At 42.0% G+C, this 21,116-nt stretch overlaps 1 protein-coding gene across 3 annotated transcripts in view; it reads right to left on the reverse strand.

Annotated features, from left to right (window-relative positions):
* Nucleotides 1-21,116, reverse strand: part of tox2 (TOX high mobility group box family member 2) — a 113,133-nt gene that overhangs the window by 69,965 nt on the left and 22,052 nt on the right. For all 3 annotated transcript variants that reach the window (XM_084347969.1, XM_084347968.1, XM_084347970.1), the window contains exon 2: nucleotides 2,272-2,364. In XM_084347969.1, the coding sequence (XP_084204095.1) occupies nucleotides 2,272-2,364 (93 nt within the window). The remainder of the gene's footprint in view (nucleotides 1-2,271; nucleotides 2,365-21,116) is intronic.

Raw genomic sequence — 21,116 nt, forward strand, 5'->3', positions numbered from 1 at the left:
GAGGTGGGCAGTGCACCTTGACAGGAAACATAGAGGTGAACGAGCAGGAGTTGGAGGTTAGTTTGACAGAGAGAAAAGAAGTGGTGGTGGTGGTGGGGAGGAGGGAGAGAGAGGGGGGGGGGGGGGGTCGCTGCGGAAGTGCCAAGCCCACTTTTAACTGAACTGAGGGTGGTGAGTGTTGGTGGGGGTGAGGCAGGGGAGGGGAGGGAGACAAAGATAGAGATCAGGGGAAAATAAAAGGGGTGTGCAGGGGAAGGAAGAGGGGAGGAAGGGGGTGAGAATGGGGGGGGGCAGAGACCTGGTGCACCTTGACACTTGCTCTCACCGCAGCACCTGATAAGTGCAATGGAAAAACGTCTGGTTTCCTCCTGCATGTTAAGTGGTTTATAGTCTCCTCCTCTCCATGCAGCCTGTAGCTACAGTCTGCTACTGTACTGACGCTACACGCAGGTAATAACAGACAAAAGGAAATGACAGCAAACCAAAGCGTGAGGGAGAAAATAGCACATATTGTCTCCCTTTGTGCTGCCGTTTTATTTATTTATCACGGTGAATTCTAACCTGCGCGAGAGACGCGATCTTTGAGCGAGACCATTTAGAAAATGTTCGTCCTCCCTTACATTAACGTTTATCCATCATTTTTAACACGGCCCTCCTTCTTTTTATAAACAACTTCTGCACTGAGATTTAGATGCAGACTTTAATTTGCACAACAGACGATCACATGAAAGTGGATATATATCTTTACTGCCTCATGCATGTACTGACAAGGAAGTCATTCCCATGATTTGTAAGTGGGTCTCTCCACAGAGCAGCATTAACAATATTCACTTTAGATAACGTATGATTCCAGGCCCTGGGAGAGGATGGGTTTCTTAGAAATGCTTTGTTAGCACTCTCCCCCCTTGATAAATGATTGAGGACATGTGGCCTGAGACATCAATACAATCTCTGTTGTAATTAAAAAAGGTGCGCACCAACAATATTACACAGCTTTTCGCTTTGTCTGTCTCTCTCCCTCTCTTTCACTCCCTCTCTGTCTCTCCCTCGCTCACCCACTCTTCCTCTCATTGAGCCCTGGAGCAGAGAAGAGATAATTCAAAAAGCACTTGCATGGAGTGAAACATGAAAAAGGGAGACATATGAAATTAAATTCTCTCTTTTTCGCTCTATTGTTCTTTCATTTTCTCCCCTTTGTTACATAAATGCATAAATGCATAAAAGCAAGGCAAGCCAGATTCTAATTATGATTTTCACAATACTAAAAGATTTCTCCTTTTTTTTTTTATTAAAAAAAAAATGAAAGAAAGGTGTCACAAACAAAGTAAACTTACTGTTCCAGCACTTTGTCAAAGTCAAAGTGCTGCGAGTGCTGCATCACTAAACTTCAATAAACCTCGACGTTTTTTTTTTCCTTTTTTCTTCGTGAACAATTATATAATAAAATAGCTGAAAAATGAAACTTTGATGTCCGAACACAGTGGCTGTACGACCGAACAAGTAGGAAAAAGGGACAAATCCAACAATAATTTAATGTCTACACTTCATCAACATTTGCCCTTCCATTCTTGTTAACAACCTAAATCAGGTCAGAAGCAGAATCCAGAAAACCACCGAATGCCTTTGTTCTGTGTGAACACAAACACAGTATAGGAGACGGTTGGTTGGCCTATCAGCCGCAGCGAAACGCTTCAGTGACAAGATACCATGCAGATACCACACAAACCACCAAGTCAAATGGGTGTTTTATTGGGAGCCTTGCGGTGGCCAATGATGGTGTGAAGATGGGGGACTCAGCAGGTCTATGAGGGGGAGCATGCAGAGGTCACTGGGTGCGTACTGGAGATGGTGCATGCTTGGATTTGGAGCTTGACGATGAGGAAGAAGTCATGGTAGCTGAGGAAGATGTGAAGTTTAAGTTGTACTGATTCCTGGCCATGATATAAGTCCAGACATTGACAGTTGTTTCTGCGCAGAAGCTTTCTGTTACGGGATCAAGAAGTCTCGGCTACTGTGCACCCAAAGGGCGCATAGTTTACTGAAAAGAGATCTAAGAAATACGGCAAATGTCAAAATCTGCACTGCTTCTGAGCTGACACTCTATCCTGCGTTTGGACAGCCTTGCTGTGCAGACAGGAGAAGGCCTCCTCGCTGACTCTCACTGTATAGATATGGGTTGAATGTAGGCATGCACAGGTAGGTATGGATGAGACCAAGGGGTGAGGGAGCAGGGGTGAGGGGGGTGAGAAGGCTAAGAGAGATGAGTCTTACCCCAGTAGAGGGCAGTCTCTTGCCGTCAGGGTTTGGGCGCATGGGCAGGGAACTGTAGAGTCTCACACCTCGATCTGCAGCACCGTATCTGCTCTGGAGAAGGAGAGAGAGAGAGAGATTTTAAGTATCTTTTCATCTTTTTTTCACAAAGAATTCAGCATGAAAAACACAGACGAAAGAGTTCAAACACTGCAATAAAATCCAAATCTAAGATCCAAAGAAGGATTGCATTTATGCTAAAGTCATTTCATTTCAAAGTTTTATGTGATCACAGGGGTCACACACACTCTAGTTCCTCTGATGGTCCTCATTTTGTGAGTGTTAGTGTTTCATAAATTTCTGCCAAGTGGGAGAGCCAGCACATTGCCTGCCATGTTAAATCACATCACCTCATGGTGATGTACCACACATAATAACTGGATAAGGTTGGCTCAGTAGCGGCACTAATGGAACTAAGCTGTTGTGTTTGGTAGCCAGGGCTCCTGTGCTCTGCTCCACTATACTCTACTGACTCCATCTTTCTATACATTACACAGCTGATAATTAGAGTGCGGCGCTGTACTACTCCATGTGGGTTTCAGCCGCATAACACCGCCTGAAGGAGTGGTGGCAAAGCCATCAGCGGCTAATGATTTGCAACAAGTGGTCCCTGCCAGGGAGATACGGTGCAGCTCAGTGGGGATCGCACTGTGGCCCACAGTCGCAGCGGGGGTTCATCACAGGATTCACTCCAAATCTCACTTTCTCTGTCTCACTCCATGTCTTTATCGCCCTCCTCACTTCACTACCATCTCACTGCACCTCTGTGAGTCCTTGATATTCTGTCGTTCCTCCATTAACATCTCTCCTGTCACATCTGTTCAACAGTTTGCAACAGTCACAGCCTATCGTGTGTGCGTGTGTTAATTAATAAAATGAGCTTCTTTCTGATGTCGGAGGGTCATTTTTAGCTTCTATACGCTGCCTTTTGAAATAAATGCTGCAACTGGTGATGTGGAAAAGGTTTCTCATAAATAAGAGGATGAAATAAATGTATATTCGGAAATGACTATGGCTGCTGATTGCTCTGTATCGTGCGTAACGTCTTTGCCACACTTGAGTCTGCTAATGAGGATGTGATGTAGATTATTCATGCAGGATATTTCTAGAACAAATATCACGTTATCTCTCTCTAACTCTTACTCTTTCACTTGCGTTACCTTTTTATTTCCGATCACTCTGTCACTTCATCAACACACACACACACACACACACACACACACACACAAAAAAAATCACACGCACGCAAAAACACCCCACACACGCACATAATCACACAGACACAAATACATTCAAGGGCAGGGCTACAGATTGCTATGTAGTGAGAGTATTTGACTATATTTAACAATTGAGTGAGAAAACATCCCAGAACCAACCAGCACTAGCCCTGCCTTTAACTTCACAACACGCATCCAGCGCACACATGAGCATTGCAGGCATCAGCTTTTCACAGTGTAAACGCCGTAAACACACCTTTGCAGATTGTGTTTATGAGACTAAATGCATAGTGATTACCATGCAGTGGAAAGCCACAGGCAAGGTATGCAAACGCTTATGTAACATACCATGCATGAAACATATTCAAGGAATCACAAGCTCAAAGAGCATGATTTATAGCCTATAAGCAGCGTTCTATGCAGAGCAGTGTGGACTAACAGTATCCTGGTCTAACAGTGCAGGCCTACCACATGCTGTATACAGTGCAGGCTATCCCCTGAGGCAGACAGAGAGTACTTGCTGTGTAAGGTTTTGATTTCCTGTGCTCATTATGAAAGGTGAAAACAGATGAGTAGACAGCAGCGGCCATCTTGTCGATATAGTTCGCATAATGATGACACAGCGTTATTAAAGAGAACTCCCATTTAAAACTTTCCTCGGTGCGGCGCCGTCCTGACCAGCAACAACCTTAAAGGTCTCATATTATGTTTTTGGGTTCATACTTTTATTTCAGGTGTCTTATAAAGAATGTTTACAAGCTTTCGAAAGACACATTATTTTTCTCGTGCTTTCAATTGTTGCAGCACCTCTATTCACCCTCCGAAAAAGCTCATTCTGCTCTGATTGGTCAGCTCTGACCGGGCTGAGCACCAAAACGTCTGGATTTGCAATAGAGCTGCTACGACAAATCGCTCAAAAGAAAATTATTTAATTATTTTCAAATATTTTGATGATCAAGTAATTGTCTTTTTTCAAGCAAATATGTCAAATATGTGGTTGTTTTGTCTTTATAGAATAAACAATTAATCGATTTATCATCAAAATCATTTGCGATCTGATTTTTTAAAGTGTATTTACAGTTCTCCTAGACTCAAAATTCACTTTGATTCCTTTATTGCGATGTAGGTCAGGGAACTACTTTTTATTTGCTGATCTGACATGACACCATGCATTTCTAGGTCATAATCAGCCACATGGCTCAGTACATTGTGTCTTGTACATCCTCTTGTCAGACATTTATTTCCTTTCAACCCTGCAGACGAGCTACTGTACACTAACAACAACTCTCAATGGAGACTTTTTCTTTCGTGGCTTGTTAGGTAGCCTGCCAGCATCCCGGCTAAATGAATGCCTCGCAGAATAGCTGCTTTAGCCAGCGAAGGAGCCACGGTAAGTGAATGTTTGATATTTCTCCAGTGTGCCAGGCTAATCTGGCCCTGTGGCATGCCATTACGGGGCTAATAACAGCTGTCTGCGGCCTGGAGGGGACACAAGCAGTCCTGGCTGCGCTAACTGGCCCTGACAGACTCATTAGGAGTGCTGGCACCCAGAACAGCAACAGCCAAACTCCTCACATTTCCTTGCTGGCTCACAACAGTTTGCAAGTGCAAGAAGCATTGTTCTCTACACTTGTTCTCTGACACCTTTCTTTTGTTTTCTAGTCCTCACTTCAGACGTTCTCACCCCTGTCACCTCTCTTTCACTTTCTGGCTGGCTTCGTGCTTCTGTGATATTTCTACCAAACCAGATGCTGCCAGCCGTTTGCCATCTCTACTCGACACCATGTGGGTCCAACCACTTTTTTTTTAAATCCTGCACACCCACACTGTAGTTCTGACCAAAATAGAGTAGAAGGCAGAGTTCAATTGTTGCTCACCCTACTGTAGTCCTCTCTGTGAAAAGTAAAGGTAAAATAAGTAAACATGAATAAATAACCCAGCGACTCACTTGTAGTTTCTAACTAACTTTGGTGTGCAGCCACAGGAAGATGCTGCGCCACACCAGGAAGAGACTGGCATCCTCTGAACTTTGTATCAGTTACTGTAGCTGGGCCCTGTTTGAGGACAAGAGGGACTTCCCCAGGCAGACAGCAAAAGCAAACATTGTCCTGTCGCTTGGCAGGGTCGAGCCAATCACTACAAGCTGAGCCGGCAGACAATAAACACAGAGAGCCAATGATGGTCGTCTGGGTGTAGAACCATTAACAATAGGGGGAGGGAGACAAGTCGGGCTGTGATACGCTTTCTCGCACGACTCCTGCCATGTGACACACTTTTATGCTTGTGACACTGATTGTACTGATGCACACGACAGTTTCAGATTGAGTCTGACAAATCGTGCAGAAGTTGATTTGCTACAATAAGATAAAGTGTGATGTTGTATGTTTTAATCTGCAACAAGTGATAGAATCGGCCACAACGTTATCTAATTGAGTCCAACTGAGACATCAGCACGCTAAGATTGAGTTTACATAAGTACTGTATATTGGCGTCAACACTTATATTGTCAGATAAGACAAGAATGTTTTAGTGGCAGCATTTGTTTACGTATCTGACCTTTAATTCAACAATAACATTTTTTATTTATGATTAAAGCAACATAATGTCGGACGCCAAGCGTCAGTATTTGACAACCTGGAAATGGTGCCAGGATGGCAGCCTGGCACCATTTCTGTCGGGATAGAAATGATGCCAGGCTGCCATCCTGATTGGATCGCTTGTCGCCTTAATTTTCCCAAGAGATTTTATGTTCCCAGTGGCGGACAACACTGCAAAGTGAAAGCAAAGTTCATAGGGAACAAATCTAAATGCTCATTCTCTAGCTGTTACATTGTGCAATCATTTATTTCCTAATGGTAGATTAAACCAAAAATGTGTCTACTGCCAGTTTAACCTTATATTTCTTTATTATACTGTCGCTGGCATCTTTAATAAAACATCTAAAACATCTTAACTCACACATCTCTTTATTGCAAAATGGCTGTTTATGTAACATTTTTATGTAAACGCAAAAACATTAAAAAAGAAGAAAAAATAATATCCGCTAATATATATTGTTATTGGATTTTCATTGTCCTCAATATCCAATAAAACCCTGACATCTGTCGGGCTGTATTACCTCATAAATATTCATCATCTTAATTTTTCTCCAAATCAGCAGCCTTCAGCGCAGTAGGTGCTGCGATACATCTACTCATTATGATATAAGCGTTGCCTTTTTATAGGCGGGGGTGGCGGGGCACTGTAAAGCCGAAGGCACAGCTGTGGGGGTATAGTTACCTGTAACGTTAGCTGTTGCATGTTATATTATTTACGCAGATCTGGACTTAATGGAACACATGTGCGTCTGCAGCCGACATTCTTGCCAGATTAGCTGAAAGTGCCTGCACACATCAGACTCCGCCGATGAGAGGAATGCAAGGCCTAGACCAGCTTATGGGGAAACCCTATCACTCATCTGCGGTATACAGTAATGTATGCACGCACACAATCATGCATGTACACATTTACTGTATTTATACATAATGGAGACAGTGCCTGACACTGTATGTACAGTATGCACTCAACAATGCATGCGTGCTGACATCAGAAGATCAATAATACAAAACATTACCCTCATTACGAATAGCCATCGAGTGCCTGCATTGTTCAATTCTGGTCCCTTTGGTGCTGCTGTTCCTGATATTTCAACCGGTAAAATACATTATTCTGTCAATTCTGTTGCGTAAACATATTACATCATATCAGTTTGATTTCTAGCTGTGGTGGTCGAACAGTCAACAACAGAGAGTGAATCACTTTTTCGGTGGTTTTTTAGACACTTAAGTTTCAGACAAAACTGACTGCAGTGCACAATATTGGTGCGCATATTGCATTGTGATGAATCATAAACTTTGCAACGAATGTGGTATTGTTTAATCTGACGGCAGATGATTCACCATGTTTTTATGTCCGACACATATTTGCTTTAAGTTTATAATTAAACATAAGCTGTATTTCCATCTCAAATTCTGCTTGAAAAATGACAACCTTCTTCACTTCGTGACGCCAACTTTACTTTGAAGGATCCTCTGACATCCTTTGATGTTAATTTATCCACAGTATCACTGCCACCATCTGTGAGCTTCTGCCTGCAGACCTTGGAGACACTGACATTTGAGTGTTGTTTATCTCAAAAGGGAAGGACGGACTTTAACTATACCAAAATACCAGAAGTAACTTACATTAGTATACAGCTCAAGGTTCCGGTACTGAAATGTGTTTAGACTCTCTATTGTTAAGCCAGTACTTATGTTATATAGTGAATCAATACAACACATTGATTACAGTAGGATGGAGGCCACAGACCTGAATTGCAAAAACATATAGTATTGATGCATATTGTACATCCCCATGTACTGTATATGTTTATAGTAATTGTTCAGATATAACAGGCGTCACGTTCCACTTGGCTGTATTTGTATGAATATATTGTTATTTGCCCAGATACCGGCAGTGGAGTTGTGTGTGTGCGCGTATATAGATGTGTGTGTTTGTGTGTGCTTGTGCGTGAAAGAGATGTCAACTAAGGCCTAAGCAGCTCAACCATAACCAGGACATGAACCCGGGGGCTACCTGCCTCGGGCCACTACTGACACTCAAACCACTGATCACACCATTGGGAATATCCAGCCAACACCGGCGTTTTGAGCCACGGCTATTTATAGCTGACCGCAGCTTTAACAGTGTCTCTCCATCCAGTCCTGGTGTAAACTCATGTGATCGTCTGTACTTACATTCTTATGCTTGTGCTTCAAAGGTGGGAACAACTGATTATGCTATAACCACTATAATTAAGATTTAATTTGGCACAGCTTTGCCTCCGTATCATGTCTCCTATCTCCTCTCGTCCTCTTTTGTTGACTCCTCTCCTCTTCTCACCCCTCCCTGTGCCTCCACCCTTCCTCTTGCTGCCTTATCTTCTGTTTGTATTTCTCCAATAGTTTTTGTTAGCGTGCTAGTCAACACAGATTGTAGCTTACACAAGAGCACAATAGCCTTCATTCTTTCCCTACTCTCGCTATCTATCAATATGTCTATCCGTTGTTATCTCTCTATATCCTTCTGTGGTTCATCATAGTGATTTATAATTCATTCATAATGCTTTGTGAAAATACCCATAAACACACTTTGTTTTCTCATGTTCTATAAAACATTATAAATGTGACTGGTGATGAATTACACTGAGAGGTTGTGATAAAGTATGCTTTGTTATAGATGCATCAATGTAGACTTCACTTTACTTAACACATACAGTGACAAGAAAGGCACTGAATAGAGTGCATACCTACACCGAGGCCCGAAATTCCCCTTTAATTTAATCAAGCCTGATCCAATATCACTCTCAAAAACTTGATAGCCACTCTATAGGTCACCTCATGTAGGATCTGCATCACTCATAGATATCAGTGACCTTAACACGCCTGATTATTTTTCATCAAGACCCATTGCAAGTTAAAGAAAGTGAGAAAAAAATCCTGGATCAGCACCAAAACTTAATGGGGTCTAATCTGGGTCGAAAACCAGCCTCCATCCAAGTTTCGTGGCGATCAGTTCAGTAGTTGTTGTGTAATCCTGCTGACAAACCAACCAACAAATGCACACAGGTGAAAACATAACCTCCTTGGCTGATGTAAAAACTAATAACACTGCATGGACTGTTATAGCGTACAATAAGTACTTACTACATGTTATGGTATGAATGCACTATAGATGGTCTTCATAGGAGGTGGTACCCGTTCTTTAACTCCCGTTGTCTGTATTCTGAGCTCAGTCCGCTGACATTTCCAGTAATGAGTGTGATAAGTTAAAATGCACGCTCGTGCTGTTTAACACATACGTACAGTACAGTGGAAAATGAAGGTGAGGAGGTTACATTCGCCTTTGATTGTGGCAGTTTCTCACCTAACTCATGCCTCATTCGTACCTTATCGATATTGTGGTAGTTCAGTACCTCAACCCCAACCCTGGCCTCAACCACAGGTGCCGGGTTTGTCGAAAACGCAACTGTTATTGAACGTTTTCAAGTGAAAAAAACTGCTGAAAGTGTCTCGCTGTTTTCAAGAAATACAATTAATAGTTAAAGTAGAGGCTTTGCATCCGCAATGCAGTTTGGGTTTGTGCTCATTCCTCAAACTTTTATGACACTGTGCTGCTCCCCTTTCTCTTCCCCCGACTCTTTCTTGTTCTTTCTAACTTTGTGTGTCTACCTGCAGCTACAGAGGGCTGTCACAGAAAGTGGATTCTGTATCCACTGGAACAACAATGTAGAGCCTGGCTGCATGTATTTCAGGTAGGCTGATAGGAAATTCAACAGCACCATCTAAAATTGCACCAAAGCTTCCACACTAAGTACAGTCAGCCGAGTGGATTATTGAGTGGATTAAACGCTGCCTTTTTTGAACTCTCTGCACAGGAAAATGGAATAAAAGTTACAGATGTAATTAAAGATTTTGGCTCCAGTCAGTGGTCACGTACAGCTTGTTGCAGGATTCATCAAAGTGCAAAATTAAAGAGAAAAAATGGTTCACTTCGAATGAAAGGAAAAGTAATCAAGCTTCATAAAGCTGAGTGTTGAATGATGTCTCTTATTCACATCAAAGATGCAACCAAGACCTCTATAACACTACATCTCTAACCAAGGATAACGCGCTCTGATGGCACAAATGCGCTCGCTTTCGTTTTCTGTCAAATTCTCTCTGGCGCACACAAACACACCTGCCCTTTGTATTACGTTTGACACAAAAGCGAGAGAGATGGAGCACATTAATAAAGTGCAGTCTGTGCCCTTGCTCTCGCCGATACAGAGGAGAGAGAAGAAACTTTTCATTTTCATTTATCTGTTTTATTTTTTTTTTTTTTCCTCCCTCATCTTTTTTTATGAGGCAGTTTCCTGAAGGCAAAACAACAATACAACTTACAACCAACAACTGACAAGCAGAGCCAGCACCTCGGCTGTCGATGGCCATAACTAGTGTGTTACAGACAGAAAACAGATGGTCGGGAGAAGATTTAGCTAATACAAAAACAGGGGATTTTCTCCTTTCTTTCTTTCTTTTTTTTTTTTTTCCAATGAGGTACACACAGAGGCTAGATTATTTTAATGCAGGCAGGAGCTGAGGAGGATAATTCCTTGACAAATTGAGATTGCTGAGGAGAGCAGAGACTCCTGAATGTCAGTTTGCATTTGTCATCTGATTTCACGAGAAATTCTGTGGATGTGACATAAAATGTTCTCATGTCTCCTTTAACAGAACTTGGCAAATGTAACGCCATCTGGATTTTTTAAGCAATACAGCAATGCTGATAGCGAGATAGGAAAACGGAGCAGGGCTGAAATGATGAGTTGATTAGCAACAGAAATTTAACGGATGAACAATTTTGCAGATCGAGAAGTCAATTGTCGACCGTTTATTTTAAAGGTGACCTATTGTGTGTTTTCATTTTTTTCCCCATTCCTTTGATGTTCTATATGTTTTGTGTATGTAAAATTTCAAAGTTAAAAAGGCCAAAGTCGCACCAACAAAAGCATACGTTACATCACAACTGATTCAGCACAGCTGCTCTGTTGTTGCTAGTGGTCCTGGGTCAGGCCTGTGTGAGCTGACCAATCAGAGAAGACTGGGTATTCAGGAGTGGGGCCTTAAAGAGACAGGAGCTAAAACAGAGTGTTTCAGACGGATCAGGAAAACAGTGTTGCAGCAGTGGACAGTATGAGAGCATTTTGAGCAGTAAAACATGTAAACCTTGTCTAGCAGTAAGCCAGAATAAAATTTTGAACCTGAAAATGAGCATAACATGTCTCCTTCAAAAAATACCGAAACATTCTCTGGTTCCAGCCTGTGAAATGTGACAATCTGCTGCTTTTCTTCAATTTATAACATTGTGTGCTGAACATTTTTGGATTTTCGACTGGTGGTTGGACAAAACGAGCAATGCGGAGACATTAAGTAGGGTTCAAGTAAATCACGATTGGCATTTTTCACTATTTTCTGAAACCGAATAGAAAAAATAACTAAAAGATCGACCAAAAATGAAGAAAAAAAAATGTTATCTGAAGAATTAGAAAGTGCCAAAAGGTTCAGAACACTCCATTTGTTGTTGTAACGAGACAGTGTAATCTCCTATTAGCATTAAATTGTATTCTATCGACGAAAACAGACTGAACACGGCCTTCAATTATTAGAAAAAGCACAATCAAGATATAGTTTCTTACGCACAATGCTGTCGAGTAATGTGATACTGAATTTAAAGCAATGTTACATGACCTCGAGAGCATTTTGAACGCTTTGTTGATAGTTCCAACGCATTTACTTGAAAATGGAAGTGTTACTTTTACCGAGAAAGGAGTTGCAGAGGAAGTCTCTGTCTATGTTAGGCATTCTTGTACAGTAAGTCAGCTTTTGCAACATATTTAGAAGTTCAATCACACATCGGTGGAAGAGAGAGGGTGAGAGGGAAAGAGGCAGTGAGGATAGGAAAAGACAAGGCAGCAAAGACAAGAGTAGAGAGAGCGAGAGCGATAGAGGAAGCAAGAAGAGAGAGAGAGAGAGAGAGAGAGAGAGATGGAGATAGATAGAGGGAGAGAGTTAGTTGAGAGTTGATATGCTGACTACAGGCAGTTGATTTGGTTTCAGAGAGCATTGTTACGGTGCTTTGAATTAATGCCTCCCAAAGAGTCCAATTGTGATTCTTGGGCTGTGCTGACAGAATATTTGACAGCCTAGGGTGAGCTGCTGATCTCAGCTGAATCCTCTGTTCTGTGTGCGTGTGTGTGCGCGAGCGAGCGTGCGCGTGTGTGTGTGTGCGTGCGTGTGTGGGCCCGTGTGTGTGAATGTATGGTTGATACCCGACAGATTCATACACCTACACGTGTTCAGATATGTGTGGATGTGCAAAAAACAGTCAAAACGCCCACATGAGTAAGTGAACGGACTCCCACACACACACACACACAGACACACACACACACAGACACACACACACACACGCACACAAAGACACAGTGGACAGTTTGTGAGACTGCGTGAACACATAAATCAAATCCTAAATGACTGTTAACTAAGCGCTAACACGCTCAGGCACAAACAACCCTCGCGTGCAGGTAAGTCGAGCACATTCGCTTAATCAAGATGAAATAGTTTGACCGTGTTTTTTATTTTCTTTCCCTGCAGGAAACATGTCGTCCCTCTGGGCTGCTGAAAAGAATGGAGAAAAAACAGAAAAAAAACAAAACACAGACTTGCCAAATGCTTCATTACAGTGACGGGAAGAGAACAAGAGATGCTCAGTCAAAATAAACACGCAGCACAGCACTGGTTCAGTTTGACAGCATCATGAAGAATCATTTGTGGAGCTGTAATTCACAAGCCTGCAGATACTGCAGATGTATTAATTGTATTCATCATGTCGAGCCTCTTGATACCAAAGCTGCTTTGATCAGCTATGCTTAAAATGCAAAGTGAGGATGGAAAGTATTAAAATAACGTGTGGTTAAAATGACATCACCAATAAAGATTGAATTGAATATTCATTATTAATGTTTGTAATTAAATAGGTTTGTGCCAGGTGTTGAGTACACACTTAAATGGACTACAACTAGACAAACAGCCCACATGTACATATAATCGTAGTTTGTGTGGTTCGTCTCATCGTTCACTCGTTCTGCAGAACTTTATGGCCAAAGTCTTTCATTCCAGTTCTGTTAGTCACATCAAACAAATCGCATCAGACAAACCGTTTAGTGGCAAAAAAAAAATGAGGACATAACACTTGACTCACTTGAGACAAGGCTCCTGAAAGACTCGTCTTGACTCGAGCCTTGAAAGCAAAACATCCAGATTTCAGAACGATGAGAAAAAAACTTTAAGACGGAGACAGAAAGCCTCTCATTGCCAAACACTTAAGATACTCAGTGTGAGGCATATAAAGTGACAGGGCTGAAAATAACAGCTTTGAAAGGAGAATGTTCAAATTGTAGTTGAAATGATTAGCTGAATAAAGAATATGTCAATCAAAAGGAAGGTAACATTTGCTAGTTCGAACCGCTAATATAAGATTATAAGAATTAGTGTTCGACACTAAATTCTAAAGGAAATTAGTCGTTGATGGTCGATTTTCACTCCCAGATGCCCAATTTGTTTCCCTTGGAGGGTGAAAAAGTGAATCTAAATAGATGCAAACTGGTTCCTTCAACTGGTTAAAGGTTCCTACATATTTAAAGAAAATCATACATCACAAAAAATAAAAAAGTATAAACAGTGATTTTAAAATGAATGTTAAAATTATTGGGCGAAATCAAACCTTATGGTGTTACAGTTACTGTTACAGTCCAGACAATGAATCGTATTGATCAAGAAGATAACTAGTGGGACACTGAGTATTTCCTGACCGCCACTATGGCCCAACAGCTCCTTTAAATTCAATCAAGCCTAACATTTTTTTTTAATTGTACTCACCAATTGATAAGAACCGCCTAAGAACACCAGATTTTTCAAGATCCATGCATTATTCCTTAAGGAACTAACAAAAATGTCAAAAAGTTACAAAGCCTATTCTGGGCCGAGACTCATCCTCCATACAAGTTTCATAGAAATCCATTCAGTCATTTTTGTGTAATCCTGCTGACAAACCAACCAACACAAAAAATCACCTCCTTGCTCGACGTAATAAAACCTTAATTGATGATAATAAAAAACTATGGATTGCAGCCTCAGTTCAAATGTTGTGTCCTCTAAATGGTCAATTAACAACTTACTTCTGACTCGACTTGCGTCAGCCCTCGAGCACATGATCGTTAACTTGAAACTCGCTTCGACAACTTGAAACTTTGACTAAACGCTCCAAAAGCCTCAAAAACAGCTCTGACCACCAAGAGGAAATTTCCTATAACATATGAAGAGATGCAAAAATGATTCAGATTTACATTCAAAGTGTGAAACCCATATGAACGTTTTGCATGTATGACTCGCCGCAAGTTATGAGACAATGAGCAGCAGATGAGTCAACGGCAGATATTTATAGTTTACACTAAGCACTTTTCTGTCCTCCATGTGAAACTGTCATTTTGCTAATTTGAGAACTTGGCTCACCACAGTAACACGAAAAGTTTAGTATCAATGTGATTACACAGGTTTTTTTTTTCTGTGCGGCCATCTTGCTTGAAGAGTTTACAGTGTTTTTCAGAGGTTTCCACAGTGAAAACATCATAAATCTGGCCTTGAGCATGAGAAACCTTTTATAAGGATCCTTTTCTGGGAAAGCTCAGAAGCAAGTACTTCATTAAAATTAACTGGATAAGGAAGAAAAAACAATGGGAAGAGGAGGAGGAGGCAGGAGACTCGCAGACCAACTAAAGAGTATAATTGTAATGCAGGTGTTGGTTTCGTGGACTTCTCCTCCGGTCCTCTCCCTCTCCACCCTTCCTCCTCCTCTTCTTACTCTCTGCTATCCATTTACAGCTCCTCTCTGCCGTCCTCTCTCCCAGCCTTTACATCTTTCTCTCCATCTTGAGTGCTGTGCCTCACCCTAATTAGAAATTCCCCCTCCGACCAACTGAAATTGAATTGCCCATCATTTGCATAATGATAGCTCACCGGGCTGACGGCCGATTTACCGTGAGATGAAATGTAGCAATCACTTAAGAGAGTGACCATGAGGGAGTGAAGGTAAGGAGGGGGAGAGAGAAAGGGAGAGAAAAGGAGTGAGGATGAAATGGGATCACAAAGATGGAGCGGGGCTGAGAAATACGGAGAGAAATCCGACAGGTATTTAGGTTATTGTCTCACACAGCAATAATGCTGGAGGGAAGGCTGTGTCCTCAATATGACAGCGACTGGACACAACAAGGACACATAAGGACGCTTATGCAACAGCAGTTGCTCTTGTCAATGCGAGCGCTTCTGTCTTTCAACTCTAATTATCAGAGAGCATATTTCATTCAGAGTGCTGCACAAATCCTGTATTCCAAAAACTGCTAAATTATACCCTGATCTTTTGTGTTGCTCCAAATCTCCAGCTGCCTTTCCTCTCAGGTCATTTAACATTTTTACAAGTGTTTTATGACAATAAAATAAAAAGTGGTGGAAAAAATATTCAGATCCTTCACTTACAGTAAGTAAAAGCACTGATGCCACACTGTGAAAGTACTCCACTGCGAGTAAAAGGCCAAGAATCATCAGCAAAATGTACTTTAAGTACTCATTGTGCAGTAAAATGGCCCCTGTCAGTGTTTTACATGTGATGCTTTTGGTTGTGGGGTAGTTTATTCTACAGCAGTGCATCCTTTTCTATAAGATCATCATGTGTTTTGAGCGTCTCTGTCCTGTGAGAGGCATGTATCTCTGCGAGGTCAACTTTTCATTAGCTCAGAACTAACAGCCTGTTTTCAGCCTTTCTGACGTTTACCCGATAATCCAATAGAGTTTATTTTAGGGATGCACCATATGGATTTTTTTTCAGTCGATACGATAACTAATGATTACCTGCTTCTCTTGGTCGATACCAATAAGATAACCGATAATTGCACATTTTTTATTTAAAAAAAATATTGTAGTTTATGTGCAACTGAGGGCGAGAAAGGCTAAGATGTCCGCCCACACCGGCTTCGGCCATCTAGCCTACAACTGTCGCTCTGTCGGCGCAGTCGTTTGATGAGTGTGACAACAGCATGCTGCGCTTGTTCTTCCCCCCCGCTTTCTTCTTCTTCAGTGTACATTGGTGGAAACAAACCAACTTTACCTTCTGTATAGCAGAATGTAGATGCTGCTCTTGTTATGTCAATGAAAGCGATTTAGCTTTGTATTTTCGGCTCTATATAATGGCTATTATATCACTGATTCTGATAGATAGCCAATAATAAAAAAGTTATAATACAAATATATATATATTGTGCTTAACTGGTTTATTTTGCTCAAGAACCATAAACCCATAAAGCAACTCTACATCGTTCAATTCATCAGAAATCTTCAAAATGGTGACATTTAGAGACAGGAAGGGAGTGCAGAAGTGCAATCTGAAAAAGATCTAGTAACTAATGCTGTCAGACGAATGCAGTGGAGGAAAAGAAGTACAATATGTCCCTCTGAGATGTGGCGGAGAAGAAGTACATAAAGTTGAACCAAATAAAAATACTCGACTGAAGTACCCAGGGCTCCAGATTAACTATTTGCGCTGGTTACACTGGTACGTATCTTCAGTTAGGTGTACTCAATTTTAATTTCACCTCTTAATAAATTATGTAAATCATTGTAAACACGAGTAAATCTGTTCAAAGGCAGTTGTCTCCACAACCAGTTGGTGTCTGTAGAGAATATATTCACACTTGACAGATTTTTGGGTGCACCAGCGACCAAAACAGTCACATGCTGGGATCTCTGGTACCTTGAATTTTGTAATCAAGTAAGTACAGTACTAATGTAAATGCACTCCATTACATTCGACCACTGCTTATTTCACAGAGGCTTACAGCGTATTCAGAACCCAATCAACAACTCCACCGAATCTGTCGAGCTGAGCTAACAGCTGGCAGCAGTTCAAACCTCCAGCTAGTTGGTCGAGATACAAAACAAGATTGATGTGCCTCTTAATTTCCCCGCTGATATAAATTCAGCAGAAAGAAAAAGAAACCCTCATCAGGAAATAACTGATGCAAAGTTGATAATTAGAATCAAGGGCGATGTTTTGTTCTACTCTCAGAAGAGGAATAAAACAATTAATGAATGTCAGTGGCCCCTATTGTTGGTGCAAGTGTTAAGCTGTCGGCCCTATTTTTAGCCTCTTGAGTAGATGTTTGGCACGTTCTGACTTCGTCCCTGCACGAGATCAACGCCGGGAACTCCTGAGCCACCCACAGTTTAAAAGAAGTGGCCAGACATGTCATCTGTGTAGTTGTCAGTGAACGCCCTATCAGCTCAACAACTGCCACACCACGTACAAATGACTGTAATCAACGATGTGATAATCATCTCGCAGTCTCGCCTCTTCTGGGGCATCGATCTCACATTCCACCAGGGCCCAAGATTTGATTTGTAAAAAAGATCCTGACAAATCTTGTCCCGCTGATGTCACGTAACTCGGGGGAAATTGAATAACGCGGCGCGATGAGTGTGAGGTGGCAAAATGTCAGTGAAGAAGGGCAGGGTTGTGACTTAACAAGCCCTTAACGCGGACACAAACGTGCCACTGAGGGTCCTTTCTATCCAAACCGCTTATTCACAGGAGTGAGTGGGCTGAGGCAAGTGGTGTAGAGGTCATATTTGTTTCTAATAGTCGGAGTGATATGTTGGGCTATCAGGTTGGAAGCTCTGCCCAGGGTCTGATAAGGCCACTGTTTATTGTCTAACTTCCACTCTTTAACCTGAGGAACCTCAGACTCTCACACACGGTACTTTCCACTCCTTAGCCATTACCGCAATGTGTGTGTGTGTGTGTGTGTGTGTGTGTGTGTGTGTGTGTGTGTGTGTGTGTGCGTGCGGCGGTGTACTGCAAAATGTGTGTGTGTGAACGTGAGTTTTGTGTGAGACAGTCCTCATGCGTGTGCAATCTTTAGTTTCCATCACAAGTCTTGACCTAATTAAAAAGTCCTGTCGATGCTCGATAACTGACAAGTCATCAGAAAGCACGCGAAAAAGTGGCACGCGCGCTCACACACACACACATCACTCAGTGCTCAAATCATATATTCAATTCTTCAATCTCTTCCTCTGTCCATCTCTACATAAGTAATCAGTGATCACATGTCGCATGTTAAAGTCGCCGGGCCCAGACAGGAGGGAGTTAAGTCCCTTATCTCTCCTCCCCAGAAGAAATTCCTACTAGAGGCCTCGCTCTGCTGGTTTCCTGCCTTCTTGCCCAATGCCCTATTTTTACTCATCGGGGCTCTAGAATACCAGGGGCAGCTTTTTCCTTGTCACTAACATATTTCCTGCCATTCTCACTCTGACATTTCTCCCCGCTGCACGCTTCGCTCAAATCGTTCCCCCTCTTTATGGGTCATAACCTTTCAGTCGGGGCCGTTCATATTCAAATGTACCTGCCGATTGCCGGAGCCGCTGCGAGCTCACCCGTCATTCTGGATGGCCTTTTTTTTTTTTGCGTGTTCGCAGGTTTTTAACATCAGCTCTTACTAGGTGTTAATTTGAGATCTGTCTGAGTGCTGCCAGAAACAATCAGGTCCACTCTGTGCTTCGCTGGCAGGTTGACTGACTGTAGTCTGTGGCATGCTTGGTGTTTTAAGGCTCTAGATTTAAGAAATACACGCAGTAAAAATGGTGCTCGTGATAGCTGTTCATTTAAAAAAGGTTAACACATCTGTTTATATTTCAGTTCATTAAAAAACAGGTGAAAATTGGATTAAAAAAACAAACAAAAAACACACTTTCTCCCCATTTTTCTCTTAAATTTATATTAGAGGAAGCTTTTTCTGCATCGCAAGAAGGCCGTATTGATTCTGAACCGCAGTGATCGGTTTATCCTTAAAGCCAAAAAACCTGTTCCGGGCATGTGGAGACATAAACACTAGGTGAAAATCTGTTCGAACCGATGTGCTCTTTAAAAAAAACATTCCATCACAACAGAAAATGATGAACCTTAAGGTCAATATAAAAGAAAATCTATAAACCATCACAGCACTGCAGCTATTGTACATATTTTTCCATTTTACAAAAGAGCATAAGGCCATTTGTGGACAAATCAGTGGAAACAGTGTCTAAGCCTCTGAGTGGGTGTTTCCATGGCAGCTGTTGACTGACATTTGGAAGCCGGCGTTGCATCAATTTCTGTGATCACTTCTGACTGGGGACCACCGAACAAGCTCCGACCGCATAGTGTTTTTCTGCGAACCGAAAAGCACGACTTCTGTCCCCTTATTAAACACTGAGGGCGGACACCTGTGCTGTTAAGTTTCTATTTCACTCAGAAAGTGTGAGCTAGCGAGCCAGACTACCGTAGCTAGCACTGATTCCAACTAGACTTTGTGTTCAAGATATTTTAGCACCAGCTGAGTCATCCGCAGCTCCTGCACACACAGTGTTCGTTCGAGTCTGGCTCGGGTTAGCTGTCTTTTATTGGTCCAGATGTGGTTATCACAAATGGCCATACCTTCATAATTCACAGCAAAGGGAAGTCCTGTAACCTCAGCACTCTGAACGTTCACTCTGTTATTACGATTCGAGACATGGAGTAAGTAAAGGGAAGCACAAAGTAACTCAAATCATAGGTGGCACTGTGCAGCAGCTGGTTAACTGCCTATGTAGTTGTAAAGCCTTAAATCCAAAGGTCGTGTTTGCATTTTGGCTTTGTTCCGTCCTCGGTTCTGCACGGTTTCACACACCACTGGGAGAGTTTCAGGAGCAAAGTGTTTGCCTGCCTGGATTTGTTGACTTTCTAAGATTTAGTTTTTAAAAGTCATTTTTTCCATGATTTTGGTGCTTCCATGACACCCAACAGGAGTGGAAATTATTATATTATACAATAATATATATTATATAATCATAATTATTATAAAAAGCAAACACACTTGCACCCAAACCTGATAAGCCCCTCACTTTTCGGTGCTACAATGTCCCGCCAAAGCTGCAAATCAAGACCTTCAGTTTCTACTAGTCTCGACTTCACTGATGCATTTTATTACCAGCCTGAGTGACAGCGTAAATTCGGATGTAGTACTTCATTCACGAGTCCCTGGTACAGTATGTGCAGTTATACAATTCAAAGTAAGAGGCCTATGGAGGCCTGAGGAGGAGAATGAATGGCATCTTAATGAATGTCTGGGGAGACATGATATCGGTGACTGGCTCTTCCAGTGCAGCTTTCATCCTATTCATACACCGATGTGGTCTAAATGCAGGTGGATCGATGCTGGTTAAAAACACTAATGGCACATAAAGGGAGCACACTCCTGTGTTTCCTTTCTCGCCAAGGTCTGATCACTCCTACACAATTAATGGAATGCGGCTCTCCTCTCGGCGGAGAATATCCAGCCAAGCCACAAGAAAAAGGTGCATTGTCTAAATTTTCAAGGCCACTTGTCTTCCAAAAAGGTGGCATTGACATTCTAGATGAGGAGAGCTTGGCTTCGCATTCATATTCAGGTGCAATAAATGTGCTGATATTCATTCAGATGAGTGGAATATCGTGAACAGTCTACGGCAGACACCTGTGCTCGAATGCTCTCTATTGTACGGCTTATTTTTTTCTTCCCCTTTACTGGGTACATTTGTGAATATCAATATTATATCCCAGTAGGAGGTAAATGGTATTGAATGGTTGCCAAGCTGCTGGAGGGGGAGACTGCTCAGCTGACTAAAAGAGCCGTTCTCCATTTTATCTCTCAATCAGTGTGTATTTGCGCATGTGTGTGCATGTGTGTCCGCGTTGCCATGCCGGCGGTGTGTACGCGCGAGTGTGTGCTCGGTTTTGATGAGGAGCAGAACGAGCCGGAGCTCACTGCACCACTAGGCCATGTGAGAAAAAAAGTTCACGTGATGCAGGCAAATACAGCCGGTCTTCAGCAGGATGGAAAGACTGTAATCAAACCATAAATCAGAAATC

This window comes from Pagrus pagrus, assembly GCF_965226575.1.
Source record: "Pagrus pagrus genome assembly, chromosome: 3".
NCBI lineage: Eukaryota > Metazoa > Chordata > Actinopteri > Spariformes > Sparidae > Pagrus > Pagrus pagrus.